The 15,209-nt window shown below is 38.5% G+C and overlaps 1 protein-coding gene across 11 annotated transcripts in view; it reads left to right on the top strand.

Annotated features, from left to right (window-relative positions):
- Positions 1-15,209, top strand: part of LOC132908115 (ryanodine receptor) — a 40,970-nt gene that overhangs the window by 14,598 nt on the left and 11,163 nt on the right. For 4 of the 11 annotated variants that reach the window (XM_060961771.1, XM_060961774.1, XM_060961780.1 and 1 more), the window contains 24 exons: positions 264-1,372; positions 1,648-1,856; positions 2,107-2,206; positions 3,829-4,027; positions 4,461-4,834; positions 5,049-5,280; positions 5,351-5,380; positions 5,511-5,655; positions 5,774-6,075; positions 6,461-6,994; positions 7,511-7,743; positions 8,077-8,179; positions 8,253-8,408; positions 8,571-8,686; positions 8,998-9,543; positions 9,673-10,491; positions 10,585-10,911; positions 11,574-11,851; positions 12,128-12,348; positions 12,591-12,681; positions 12,997-13,313; positions 13,739-14,042; positions 14,124-14,277; positions 14,414-15,205. In XM_060961771.1, coding sequence (XP_060817754.1) covers positions 264-1,372; positions 1,648-1,856; positions 2,107-2,206; positions 3,829-4,027; positions 4,461-4,834; positions 5,049-5,280; positions 5,351-5,380; positions 5,511-5,655; positions 5,774-6,075; positions 6,461-6,994; positions 7,511-7,743; positions 8,077-8,179; positions 8,253-8,408; positions 8,571-8,686; positions 8,998-9,543; positions 9,673-10,491; positions 10,585-10,911; positions 11,574-11,851; positions 12,128-12,348; positions 12,591-12,681; positions 12,997-13,313; positions 13,739-14,042; positions 14,124-14,277; positions 14,414-15,205 — 7,691 coding nt within the window. Of the gene's footprint in view, positions 1-263; positions 1,373-1,647; positions 1,857-2,106; positions 2,207-2,675; positions 2,776-3,828; positions 4,028-4,460; positions 4,835-5,048; positions 5,281-5,350; positions 5,381-5,510; positions 5,656-5,773; positions 6,076-6,460; positions 6,995-7,510; positions 7,744-8,076; positions 8,180-8,237; positions 8,409-8,570; positions 8,687-8,997; positions 9,544-9,672; positions 10,492-10,584; positions 10,912-11,470; positions 11,492-11,573; positions 11,852-12,127; positions 12,349-12,414; positions 12,439-12,590; positions 12,682-12,996; positions 13,314-13,738; positions 14,043-14,123; positions 14,278-14,413; positions 15,206-15,209 lie in introns of all 11 variants that reach the window. The other 7 variants (XM_060961778.1, XM_060961772.1, XM_060961769.1 and 4 more) reach the window with 6 other exon arrangements.

The following is a 15,209-nucleotide window of genomic DNA, read 5'->3' on the forward strand; positions in this document are numbered from 1 at the left end:
CTAACAATTTCCTTGATACCAACTAAATGTATCAAAGTTACACAAAGTATCGTTGTATCATTGGTACTTAAGATAATTTTAAGGTTGTTTTATAGCTGCCGAACTTACGAGTGAATCGCTCAACGTCGCTAGGAAAATAATTCGACTAATAAAATTACCCATACGTATAACTGCGCTTATTTTACGGGGAAAGAAATATACATAGAGTTTCAATGGAGAATTCTTCAATCTGATTTAACACTTATTTATCTCTTCCTGCGAAGGTACATGCCATATCCCGGTGGTGGCGAGAAATGGGGTGGAAACGGTGTTGGCGACGACCTCTATTCATTCGGTTTCGACGGTGCACATCTATGGACCGGTGGTAGAAAAACTCAAGTTGTTCAGAATGTCACGGAACCTTACATCAGAAAGAGCGACGTGATCGGATGTGCATTGGATCTCACAGTGCCCATAATCACTTTCACCTTCAACGGAGCACCTATCATGGGATCCTTCCGAAATTTCAACCTCGATGGCATGTTCTTCCCCGCAATCAGCTGCTCATCCAAACTATCCTGTAGATTCCTGTTAGGCGGTGACCACGGCCGACTCAAGTTTCAACCGCCAGAAGAATTCTCACCTTTGGTGGAAAGCTTATTACCACAACAAATTCTATCTTTGGATCCCTGTTTCTACTTTGGAAACATGAACAAGGTGGTCCTGGCTGGTCCATGGCTGGTCGAGGACGACACAGCTTTCGTCCCAGCTCCGGTCGACACATCTATGATCAATTTACCATCTTACGTCGAGCAAATCAGAGATAAACTAGCTGAGAATATCCACGAGATGTGGGCAATGAATAAAATCGAAGCTGGTTGGATATATGGAGAACATAGAGACGATATGAGAAAGATTCATCCATGTATCGTTCAGTTTGAACGATTACCAGCTGCAGAAAAACGTTACGACACTCAGTTGGCAGTGCAAACGCTGAAGACTGTTCTAGCCTTGGGATATTATATCACGATGGATAAACCACCCTCTAGAATAAAGACTCTGAGGCTTCCGAATGAACCCTTCCTGCAAAGCAGTGGATATAAACCAGCACCACTCGATCTTAGTGCCATTACACTCACGCCAAAGATGGAAGAACTGGTAGACCAACTTGCAGAAAATACTCATAATTTGTGGGCAAAGGAAAGGATTAGTCAGGGATGGACTTATGGTCTGAACGAGGATTCTGAGATGAGAAGGAGCCCCCATTTGGTACCCTACCCGAAGGTGGATGAAGCGATCAAGAAGGCTAATCGTGACACAGCCAGTGAAACTGTGAGGACACTTTTGGTTTATGGATACATGTTGGAACCACCTACTGGAGAACAACACGAAGGTGAAAGATATTGAAATATTGGCAAATCCTGTTTTATTCTAGAGTAGTCTAATAATAGAATTTTCATAATCGAGATTTCCGAGCGTGGGTCGTGTTCTTGAGAAAAAGATATGTTCCAATATTTTGCCAGGATTTCAGCCAGCTTCGTTAGCAATGTCAGTCTTTGTTTTGGAAATTTTGCAATACCAAGTCGCGAAAGTTTCGAATTTCCGATCGACCTAATAGTAAAATAAACTCTTGTTAAATTATTTGCCTCCATACGTTTGTTTCTACAGCGCTGCTGTTGGAAGCCAACAGGTTACGACAACTATACTTTAGAACATATCGCGTTGAGAAACACTACGCAGTCAGTAGCGGAAAGTGGTACTTCGAGTTCGAGGTGCTGACAGCTGGCCCTATGCGAGTCGGTTGGGCAAAAGCTGACTGCTCTCCCGGGAATATGCTGGGAAGCGACGAATCTACTTGGGCTTTTGACGGCTATAACGTAAGTGTTCTTTGATTCGATCCAATAGATTTTCAACCTCGAGCAATTTGTTATTAAAGACACTGAACTCGCGTAAACGAAAAAATAAAAGAATAGAATTCACGTACGTCGAATTATGCATCGCAGATAAATTTGTTCGAATGGTTTCGACAATGTTCACGGTAAGGATAGATGTTTGTCCATGAAATAGATTCTAAATGCATCATAAGCTGACAGGCCATAAATAATTGATACCAATCGTAAATATCAGGTAACTAAAGTACACGCCGGTATCCACGAGTCATTTGGTCACAGATATCAAGTGGGCGACGTAGTTGGATGTTTCATTGACGTCGCAGACCGAACGATCAGTAAGACTCCAATTTTTCCAATAATTCGATCTGCAGGCCCACCATTTTTTGAGTTTTCTCGTCACTACTGTTGTCTTTGTCTCTATATGTTCTTTTTCATGTTGACTTGGTTGTTTTTTCTGCGTTTCCTTGTCCGAAGATCGAACGAAATTGATTTGAGGATTTCGTTCGAGAAGTGTGGCTTGACGTTCATTAGCGAACGCGAAGGAATCCGCGAACAACATTATATCTCTATAATATATCTATCAAGTGTACTTCATTTGCTGTGTCTCCTGCGTATTGCCTTTGTTCGAATCTCAGTCTCGCGCAGATATACAGATATACATATATAAATAGATACGTAATATACGACGAAACGTACATGCAAATTATATCGATATTAAGCGTGTTTAATCGTAAGGTAGATGTGTCATGGATCGCGTACAAATCACCAACGGAGATTTTGAATTGGTGAAATTTTATTTTAAAGGAGGAAAAAGTATACTCGGGCACAGCCGAGACATTTGGCAAACAATGGCAGGTTGGAGACGTTGTCGGGGTTTTCCTGGATCTAATTGACCGAACAATTAGTAAGACGGAATCTTTCAAGCGAACGCTTCAGCTGCCATTTCAAGCTATACATACATATGATTTGATTCAAGAGATAGATTACTGGATACAGAAAAACGTCTTTTTAAATACAAAAGTTTAAAGTCCAACAAATAACCTACGTTCGTTTGCTTTTTTTTTTATTGTATATCTTTCGCTTATTTTCTGTATTATTGTATACACGGTATTTCGTACAGTTTGGATGAGTGCCATTTGCTTAATCAATCAAACTTTGCAACATCACACGGCAATGAGAGCATATGTATTCCACAAAGTCATTAATGCGGATTATTGCCTCACCTTGTCACATCATCACGACAACGTATTCGTATATATCAAATTTTCATCCATTTACAACCGAAGCTATACATTCTAATCATACACAATCGATTAGCATCATGTGTGTCCTTGTATTCTTTCCGTATCCAGTACTCTACTCAATTAATATTGTAAATAACAGCAACAAAGCTTTCATATTCCATACGATTCATACTTGCTAACTACTAAAACAAAGGGTGGTCCTAAATTTTGGTATCGCAAAATAATTTTGAATAGGCTTTGAAAAGAAGACCGTCGCGATTGATCAACGATGGAAAATTTTGTTTGAACTAAACCAATATGGAGTGCCCTTCTATCTCTTCATTACAACATTTCTGCAAAATTTATTTATTCATTTTCCAAAGCTAATTTTCTTTGTGATAATGTCACACTATTTTCATGTCTTAATATTTGATATATTTTTATGATATTATCAGCCCTATATGCATGTGTAACGTTTATGTCAATTTTCACATTTGCTTCGCATAGTTGTATATAGTCGCATTTTATCTGCGTGTTTTATCTTTATAGCCGCTGCTAGTCGATTACGTAAAGCTTCGTTAACTTTAAACTTGCTAGTCGCACTAATGGATTACTCCTTTTACTCGACCCCTTTTCTTAAAATTAATTCCTGCCGTGCTGGTAGTAATCCAATATAAATTTATACATTTAACCATCACCACAAACAATCTTTATATAAATATCGAAATATTTAGGCTTTTCTCTGAACGGAGAACTGCTGATGGATGCGCTCGGTGGTGAAACGTCTTTTGCTGACGTACAGGGAGATTGTTTCGTACCAGCTTTCACGCTTGGTGTTGGACAAAAAGCAAAATTAACTTTTGGACAGGATGTAAATACCTTAAAGTTCTTTACGACCTGCGGTTTGCAAGAGGGATACGAACCGTTCTGTGTGTAAGTATTACATCTGAATCATAAATCTGTCTTAAACGTGGTTGGGGAGATGGCTGGAAGAAACGTGTTTTGGTTGCTTGTCCTTCTGTCTCGGTCAATAAACGATACTTCTTCCTTTCTTTTTTTTTTTTTTTTTTTGGTTAGTGTACAAACAGATGTACTATTTATCATGGGTGCATTTAGAATTATAGTTTTGTTTTTAGACATATGATTTATATAACTACATGAGTAATCGATACGAGTAATTCTCTAGCGATTATCGTATACGAAAATACGCGTGCCCTATGTTTTAGGCACCTTGTTTTATCTTCTAAAAAGGGAGGATGATCCTATTGTATTATATGCCAATTAGATATGCGTTTCCTTCGCTCCTTTCCAATTACGAATTTTATCGAGTAAAGTAAAATGTCTAGATTCGTCTTCAATATACCAGGAACATGAATCGTCCAGTTACGTATTGGTACACCAAGGATCAACCAATTTTCGAGAACACAGACGATATGGCTGACACGAGGATAGATGTAGCCAGGATTCCAGCGGGTTCCGATACTCCACCATGTTTGAAGATCTCTCATAACACGTTCGAAACTATGGAAAAGGCGAACTGGGAGTTCCTGCGATTATCTTTACCGGTTATTTGCCAATCGACGTTTATTTCGGAAAGTGAGAAACTAAGGAGATGGCAGGAAATCAAAATGCGACAAAATAGACTATTGTCTGAACAAGTGGAGCAGGCTCAACAAGCAGCGCCTTCTGCTCAAATAGAGCAGATCATGAGGTCTGGATTCAGTATGAGCGACATCAAAGGTAAAATTTTCTACGATTAATAAGTTGCATTTATCAGAAATGTAAATACGCAGAAACATACAAAATATTCAAAATGTAACACTAGCTAGTAATGTTTAAAGGCAAAAACTTGTTTGCTTCGAGGTACCTGTTCGTTATATTTTTTATAAATACACAAATAATTTGTCCAATTCAAACTTCCGAGCGTTTTTAACAAAAACCTTGTTTGTTCCAGGATTACAAAGGAACTATTCGGAGGATGCAGTGGAAGCCGATGAAATGATGAAGGAGTCACCGCTTCCCATGCAAAGAAACAAGCCGTTGAGACCTCCAAGAAAGGGTTCCCTCTATGGGTCACGAGTCGGAAACATGGATAACGCAATTAGCGAAGTTGACATGAATGGATACGGCGATATGAACGGCGACATCAAGGACGATAAGAAGAAACGTGGGCGTTCTCCGTTCCGGTTAGTATAAACACATATTTTAAATATGTTCTTCTCGGGAAAATAGATTTTGATATTCTAATCTTCCTAGCAAACTTAGCAAAGAAATGGAGGATGCCCCGTAAGTTAAATTGATAAATCTTTCATATCTAAATATTTGCACATGTGAAATTTCTTTTGCATCTTTGTCATGTGAAAAACACGAATGAATACATAAAGAAGAAACAATAAATTTCCAATGTGTTTCACAGATTCTTCTCTCGTAAAGCGAAGTCTCCGGACGCGAAATCGAAAACGCCCGAGCCACCAGTACGTTCAGACGTTTCTGATAAGAGCACCAAGACCCAATCGATGAACAAAGCAAGTAACCGGCCTCCCCAAATTCGCATATCAAACGTAAAACCATTTATTTATTTATTTATTTGTTTGTCCATTCGTCCAACTACCTGCTGCTATAATTTTATTGCCATCTTCGTTTAAGAGCCACGAAATAAATGAAAACTTCTTCCTATAGACGGACTTGAAAGTAGTGCCACCTCAGATCCCAGAACGCAACGCACCAAAAGCAATGTCTATGTCTGCTCTGAGTGGAAGCGGCGTCGAGGCAATCGGAAATGAGATATTCGATGCAGAATGCTTGAAATTGATGAACGAATACTTCTACGGAGTGAGAATCTTTCCTGGACAGGATCCAACGCACGTTTATGTTGGCTGGGTCACTTCCCAATATCATTTGCATACTAAAGACTTTAATCTGTCTCGCGTGAGGAAGGGCTCTGTAGTTATTACCGATGACTATGATCGTCCTATAGAACAGTAAGTTCAATTTCTCTTCTATTATATATATATTCAAACAAGACTCATCAAATTAGCACTATGACAGTGTAATGAAATGAGGAAAAATTGAAAATCAGCAATGTAAAAAATAAATTTCTTTTTAAGATTTCCTTCTATCAGACACGAAAAATGCGTATTTCCAACTTTCTATAAGAAATAAATGTCGATTAATTTCGTTATATACTATGATGTTTATGCAAACACGCTATCGATTTTATCGATTCTATTAAAATTTTATTAATTTTATGGCATACTGCCAAAGCTCTAAGCGTAACTCTATGCATGTGTGTCAACGAAAGAATCAACTTACTTTACAAGATAACTTATTTTAAATTACTCTGTTAAATGGAGCAATTTATTGCAGGGTTGATAGACAGAGCTGCTATATGGTAAGAGCGGATGAGCTTTACAACGAAGTAACGCAAGATGCATCCGGCAAGGGAGCTTCTCAAGGAATGTTCGTTGGATGTTTCGTGGATACCGCAACCGGTTGGGTGTCCTTCACCTGCGAGGGAAAGGAAACTAGCCACAAATTCAAGATGGAACCCGATACGAAATTATTCCCTGCCATCTTCGTAGAAGCTACCAGCAAGGAAATCCTTCAGATTGAACTTGGAAGAACCTCCACAACGCTACCATTATCCGCTGCTGTATTACAAAACTCAGAACGTCATGTGATACCACAGTTCCCACCTAGATTGAAGGTTCAATGTCTGAAACCTCACCAATGGGCAAGAGTTCCAAATCAATCGCTTCAGGTTCATGCCTTGAAACTGTCTGATATCAGAGGTTGGTCCATGCTGTGCGAGGATGCCATATCAATGTTGGCTTTGCATATCCCTGAAGAGGATAGATGTATCGACATCTTGGAGCTTATTGAGATGGATAAGTTACTTAGGTAAGTTCTGGAAGTGCGATGTTAATTCTCAAAAGGCAGAGACTGGGTAAATTTTGATTTATACAGATATCAATTGCATCCTATACGCTGTCATTCGAAAATCGGTCACTTATTAATTTTTTGATTAGATATATTTCAATTACAAAATTACAGATAAATCGAACTGCAGTGATTGCATGAAAGAATTCGATTTCATAAAATGACTCTATAAAAAGGAAGCGAATGCTGCTTCTAACTATACTTTGGTCTATTTTAAGTACTATTGCTATAAATCGATCAAAGTACCAAGATACATATGGACAGTATTGTATGTGTGTTGTTAATTTATCGAATTACGTAGAATTTTATTTCTTAAAGGAATTTCATTAACATATAAGGGTAAAAAATTATTTTGTCTGGATCTTCAGGTTATTGTTATAAAATAAGTATTCCATGACGAACATGAGCCTCCGCTAAGTGAGAATTAAACCTTCTATTTATTCGAAGAATTAACATTTGTCTATATAATTGTTACAGCTTCCACGCACACACTCTGACACTGTACGCAGCTCTATGTTATCAGTCGAATTACAGAGCAGCACACGCTCTATGCCAGCACGTCGATCAAAAACAATTATTGTACGCAATTCGAGCGGAATACATGTCCGGGCCCCTACGACAAGGATTCTACGACTTGCTGATCGCCTTGCATCTCGAGTCACACGCGACTACGATGGAAGTGTGTAAAAATGAATACATAATTCCTTTAGGTAAAGAAACTTTTTCAAAGTAACATCTCTTGAAACAAGACATCTATTCATAGATACAGTGGTTACAAAAAATTATTTACACATCCCTATATTCCATATCTCTTATTGTATATTTTCCAATGAACTTCTTTCTTTTGTCACGTCCTATATACCATTTGTTAGTGATGTAAAAATACTACTAAATGACACGATATTCGATAAACTTGTACTTTAATATACTTATAATTAATTAGTTCGTGAATGCTACAATAAATGCAACCATGTAGAAATATTTTCTGTAACCAATATAGATAGCTTTATAGATATGTAACAATAAGTTTATACGTTTCATAGGCCAAGAACTGAAGGATTTATACGAAAACGAAGAAATGAAGCACAGCCTCAGGTATCTAGAAACCGAGTCGGTTCGTCCTCAGATGAAAATGACAGACATCAGGTAGGTACATTCAATTCAAAATTAGATACGAACCCCATGACTAATAGGCGACATCAAGGGATATTCCTTCCAGCGATCAAACGATCGAGAACATAAGGAGTCTCTACAGTCCGTACTTCCCTCTGGATGTAGTGCGGGACTATGTGATGACTGCACTGAACGAGGCCGTCGAGGTCAATCAAGTTCACAATCGGGACCCCATTGGTGGCAGCAATGAGAATCTTTTCCTGTATGTAGCCAAATGAATACGTGCACGCCTGGGCTATTCTGCATATTTAATATCTACGTCGACGATACGAAGAAAGAAAATGCTTTCAGGATAACTTGCTTGCTGCCGCAGATTCAGATCCATTCTTGTGCCTCTTATTTACGTGATTTTTGTTTATTACAGGCCACTTTTGAAACTAGTAGACAGGTTGCTCTTGGTCGGAATGCTCAGGAACGAAGACGTTGTGAAGCTTCTGATTATGATTCATCCTGAGACTTGGGATCCGACGTTTGACAAAGGTAAAATATATTTCAGACTTACGCAAATTTTATTTGAAACGAAAACAAAAGAAAGATTTGAGATAACAGATCATTTCGAGTATTTGATGGCTGAATAAAATAATTCGAAGAAAAATCATTTGAAAGATCAAATAAACTAATACCGTAATTATTTCAAGGTAATATCCAGGCAAATAAAATGATACAGCATCCAAATAATAATTTTTCAAATATTTTATGATATTTCAATGATTCCCTGGCCTACTATATTTTTAATAGAAGTGAAATTTTATCTTCTAAATACGAAATGTAATATAAAAATCAATTTACAGAAGGAAAAGACGAGCACAAGAAGGGACTGCTTCACATGAAAATGGCCGAAGGTGCGAAACTACAGATGTGCTATCTTCTTCATCATCTAAACGACATCCAGCTTCGACATCGCGTCGAGTCCATTATCGCATTTAGCCACGACTTCGTCGGTGATCTTCAGTCTGATCAACTTCGGCGTTACGTCGAAATCAAACAATCTGACTTACCATCGGCAGTAGCAGCGAAGAAGACAAGAGAATTTCGATGTCCACCTCGTGAACAGATGAATGCAATCTTAAGTTTCAAGAATATGGAATTCGTGGATGATCCTGAGAATAGTCCTTGCGGAGAAGATCTGATAAATCGGATGAATGAATTCCACAACAGTCTCATGTCCTACGTGTCCTTGCACGCCCTGCAGGAAGCAGCGGATGCCGTGGAGGAGGCTGAAGACGCAGTTCAGAAACCTGGCGCCATTAAGAAACTATTCAACTTTATCAACGCAGTGAAAGAACTCGAAGAGGAACCTAAACCTGAACCTGAACCCGAGAGGAAGACTCCAGAAGGTTGGGATTGTATCACAGTATCGATCGTATTTAGCTTCTCGATTCTTGTTGCTCTTATCTTTTGCTATTACATTTTTTAAAACATATTTAAATATTAAATGGTGACACTTCTTTTGATATTTGTTACAGAGGTGTTCCGTAAAGTTCTGATAAAAACCATCGTCAGCTGGGCCGAGGAATCCCAAATCGAGACTCCGAAGTTGGTTCGAGAAATGTTCAGTTTACTGGTTCGCCAGTATGACACGGTGGGCGAGTTAATTAGAGCTTTAGAAAAAACCTACGTGACGAACAGCAAGACAAAGGACGACGTTGCTTTGATGTGGGTCGGTTTGAGCCAAATTCGCGCCTTACTGCCTGTACAAATGTCTCAAGAGGAAGAAGAGCTCGTTCGGGAACGACTCTGGAAATTAGTCAACAATCATACGTTCTTCCAGCATCCAGATCTAATCAGAGTGCTTAGAATTCACGAGAACGTCATGGCGATCATGATGAACACACTAGGCAGACGTGCACAGGCGCAATCGGACGCTCAAACTCAGCCTCAAACTACCGAAGGAGAACCAGTTTCCAAGGAGAAGGATACTTCTCACGAAATGGTGGTAGCATGCTGTAGATTCCTGTGCTACTTTTGTCGAACTTCCAGACAGAATCAGAAGGCTATGTTCGACCACTTTGACTTTTTACTGGAGAATAGTAATATCTTGTTATCGAGACCATCTTTAAGAGGTTCCACTCCACTGGACGTAGCTTATTCTTCCCTCATGGAAAACACGGAGCTGGCTCTGGCTCTCAGAGAACATTATCTTGAAAAGATTGCCATATATCTATCCCGTTGTGGTTTGCAATCGAATTCAGAATTGGTTGAAAAAGGTTATCCCGATCTGGGTTGGGATCCCGTGGAAGGCGAAAGATATTTGGACTTTTTGAGGTTCTGCGTTTGGGTTAATGGTTAGTCCAAAGTTCATCTTGAGATATTTATTTTATATCAAAAAAGTCGTGCTATGTCGCATTGAGAAAATAATTCGAAATAATTCCTTCTAGGTGAAAGCGTCGAAGAAAATGCAAACTTGGTGATCCGTTTGCTGATCAGAAGACCGGAATGTCTGGGACCAGCGCTTCGTGGCGAGGGTGAGGGTCTATTAAGAGCTATCATAGACGCCAATAAGATGTCCGAACGAATCGCTGATCGAAGGAAAGTGCACGACGAAGCAGAAGGTACAACGGCGCTCATGCAATTCGAACATCCGCTTCCGGAATCAGACGACGACGAAGACTATATCGATACAGGAGCTGCGATCTTGAACTTCTACTGTACCTTAGTGGACCTATTAGGCCGCTGCGCTCCAGATTCTTCTGTTATCGAACAAGGTAAGTAAAAGTTGAATTCCCTTTTCCATGGGTTACGATATCGCAATATGCAGAACCTTCGTAAGTATCACTAGTCGATGACCACTTCATTATTTATTTCGATAGAGTGTTCGCGATTTTACTTTCGTTTCCAAGCTTATAGGTCGATCCAACGGTTCTTAACCAGTACTATACAATAATAATTTATGCATTTCTACAATATACAATATAAAAATGATACCATTTACGAGTTCAGTTTCAATCTTCATCTGTGATCGCTTCGTATTTAAATAATTAGAGGCTAGCCAAATACGTAGAAGAGCTTCCTACTGAAATCGAAGATTAACTGAACACGAAGATTAACGTCCAGCCTTAAATTCCTACATGCAAGACATTTCTTTTTTTTTTTTTTTTTTTTTTTTTTTTAATGGTACAGAAATTCTTTAACTTTGCTTCGGATAGTTTATGTTTATGAAATGGTTAAGAACCTGCGGCCTAATTGATGCACGAGCTCCTCCATCTCTCGCAACTTTCAAAATTATTTATCTAATAACAGTGTTTATTTTTTGACGAGCAACAGAGGCTTCTACAGAATCCGTCGGTAATATATACGAAATCAAAGCTTTCTTTTCTTTGCTAATCGCATATTTGTGAAGGAGGTTACATCGAAGCATGTTTTCCAGGGAAGAACGAATCTCTTCGAGCGAGGGCTATTCTTCGATCTCTGGTGCCACTCGATGATCTACAAGGTGTCCTGTCTTTGAGGTTCACGTTATTGAATCCCGCGGCAGGCGAAGAGAAACCAAAAAGCGATATGCCGTCTGGTTTGATTCCTGGACATAAACAGAGCATCGTTCTGTTTTTGGAGCGCGTTTACGGAATCGAAACCAGAGAATTGTTCTTTAAGATACTCGAGGAAGCATTTTTGCCCGATCTCAGAGCCGCCACTATGTTGGATAGGGTAAATATAATACAGACTCGATATTAATCTACTCGTAACCAATTACTCGGACGTCGAATCGTTTTGTTTCTTCTTTTAATTTCAATTATTATTTTCATAAAAGATATAACCTAGCAAACACGAAGATGGCACCCCGCTGGGGGTAGCCACCCACATGCTATATTTATTTTTATTTTATTTTTTTTTTACCAATAAGACATAACACTTTACCAAATGTCCTTCAGGACAAATTGTAAAAAAAAACAAAATAAACTAAAAAAAAAATTATTATTTTAGAACGATGGATATGAATCAGACATGGCGCTAGCGATGAACCGTTACATTGGAAACAGTATTCTACCTTTGTTGATTAAACATTCGAAATTCTACAACGAGGCGGATAACTATGCCAGTTTACTAGATGCTACGTTGCACACCGTATATCGATTGAGCAAGAACAGAATGCTCACTAAGGGTCAACGTGAAGCAGTGTCGGATTTCCTCGTGGCATTGACCAGGTAAGCGCGATCTTTTTCCAAAATATAATTAAAATGATTAACGGAATCGTTTTGTTGCTTAACAAGAGACGTCCACGAGTTAAATGTCTCGTAAGTTTCAACAATATTATTCTAAATTGCTAATTCTCGCCTACGATTGTAGTCACAGTAATTACACTATATGGGTAATGGCGCTTATAGTACTCAGTGCCCTCACGTTTTTACTTCTTTATGATATGTGTTTAATGTATTTTTCTTTTTAGCCAAATGCAACCCAGCATGTTGTTGAAGCTGCTTCGAAAGCTGACCGTAGACGTGTCCAAACTATCAGAATATACGACAGTTGCTCTAAGGGTAAAGCAAATTCTATGAAATATTGAAAAATATTGTAGAGTATAAAATATGACGATGATAAATGAAATATACCTGAATTTCATTTATCTGAACTGCATTTATTGAAACGAAATTTTAGTTAATCGATTAATCGAACTCTTGTCAATTAAATCCCCCAATTTGAATGTGAAATATTATTATTATTGTGTAAATTGGTGAACAACTGTTACATAAATTGTTTGCTTCTCGACGTATTCGCGATAAATGAAGTTTTATCGTACTTTGAATTATTTAATATATTCTGTGCTATTGAAGGTATTCATAATTTTATAATAGTTGCTGACCCTTCACTACGATCGTTGCGCGAAATATTACGGATCGACCGGTGGACAAGGCGCATACGGTGCATCGAGCGATGAAGAGAAACGCCTGACTATGGTTCTCTTCAGCAACATTTTCGATTCGTTATCCAAGATGGACTACGAACCAGAACTATTTGGAAAAGCTCTACCTTGTCTCACAGCTATTGGTTGCGCGTTACCGCCTGATTATTCATTGTCCAAAAATTACGATGACGAGTGGTACGGAAGTAAATCTGCATCTGCACAGTCGCCTGATGGACCTTATAATCCTCAGCCAATCAATACCTCTAGGTATTATATTTTTCTTTATAAAAATATGAATGAATAGTCATTTAAGAAAACCTTATTTCGTTATTTTCTCACGAAAGTTCTACGAGATTTATGACAATGTAATTTGTTACCAAAACGTGTAAAAGTGAAAATACGAAAATTTCAATGTGAACTGTCTAACAAATCTCCTGAATATAGTTCGTAATTTCTAGATCATGCACCAACTGAATATTTGCATTCAATATTATAAAATAAAAATCTAAAAACTTTCAAATTAAATAGCTATCGCTCGTAACAACGTCATAAATTTTGTCTAACACCTCTAGAAAGAATGTAGTTCTCGTAAAATTATAAAATTCCTTCGTAAATGTGCTTTACGATTCGACAAAATCGGCGAATGAAAATTCTAAATTATATAATACTGATATTGTTTTAATATTCGACAGTGTGGTTCTCAATAACGACCTCAATCAGATAGTCCAAAAGTTCTCCGAGCATTACCACGACGCTTGGGCCAGTCGAAAGTTAGAAAACGGTTGGACCTACGGCGAACAATGGTCTGAAGTGAATAAGACTCATCCCAGGCTGAAGCCGTACAACATGTTAAACGATTACGAGAGAGAACGATACAAAGAGCCAGTCAGGGAGAGCTTGAAAGCTTTATTGGCCATAGGATGGAGCGTTGAACATGCAGAGGTGGATGTACCATCTACCAATCGTAGTTCCATGAGAAGATCATCGAAAAGTCAAGTGAGTGAAAATTCTATTTACATATATCTTTATCGATACACCAGCTGAATTATATGTTACGAATAAAAAATAATATTTCAGGCTGATTCAGCGAGTCCATTTAATTATAATCCTCATCCAGTTGATATGACTAATTTGACTCTGAGCAGAGAAATGCAAAACATGGCAGAGCGTCTCGCGGATAATGCGCACGATATTTGGGCAAAGAAGAAGAAGGAAGAACTCATCACTTGTGGTTTGTATCGATGAAGAATCGAAATAAATTATTAAATAATTTGTTACTAAAACACAAATATTTGTCTCAAGATATTTCTATTAATAACTCATTTATTTAATATCAACATATAAATGTTAATTTATCTCCTTCACAGGAGGTGGTATTCATCCTCAACTAGTTCCGTATGATCTTTTGACCGATAAGGAGAAACGAAAGGATCGCGAACGTTCCCAAGAATTCCTCAAGTACCTGCAATATCAGGGTTACAAGCTTCATAAACCGAATAGAGGCGGAGAATCAGAAGTTGCAACGGCTGGAGCCTCGGTGGAATTACGATTCGCCTACTCGTTACTTGAAAAGTTGATAGCCTACTTGGATAAGGCTACTATCAACATGAAATTACTGAAACCGTCCGACACGTTCAGTCGTAGAAATAGCTTTAAAACGTCTACAAGAGACATCAAATTCTTCAGTAAAGTTGTCCTGCCACTGATGGAAAAATATTTTAGCACACACAAAAACTATTTCATCGCTGTGGCAACGGCTACCAACAATGTCGGAGCTGCGTCCTTGAAAGAGAAGGAGATGGTAGCAGCTCTATTTTGTAAATTGGCCAGTTTATTGAGATCTAGATTGGCTGCTTTCGGACCGGATGTTAGGATCACCGTCCGCTGTCTTCAAGTACTAGTCAAAGGCATAGACGCGAAGAGTTTAGTGAAGAATTGTCCTGAGTTTATCAGAACGTCTATGCTAACGTTTTTCAACAACACTGCAGACGATTTAGGACACACGATTCTTAATCTTCAAGAGGGCAAATACAGTCATCTGAGAGGAACACATTTGAAAACTTCTACATCCTTGTCGTATATCAATAGCGTGGTTTTGCCAGTGCTCACAGCCATGTTCGATCATTTGGCTGCCTGCGAATATGGTAGCGATTTGCTATGTAA

This window comes from Bombus pascuorum, chromosome 6 (assembly GCF_905332965.1).
Source record: "Bombus pascuorum chromosome 6, iyBomPasc1.1, whole genome shotgun sequence".
Classification (NCBI taxonomy): Eukaryota; Metazoa; Arthropoda; class Insecta; order Hymenoptera; family Apidae; genus Bombus; species Bombus pascuorum.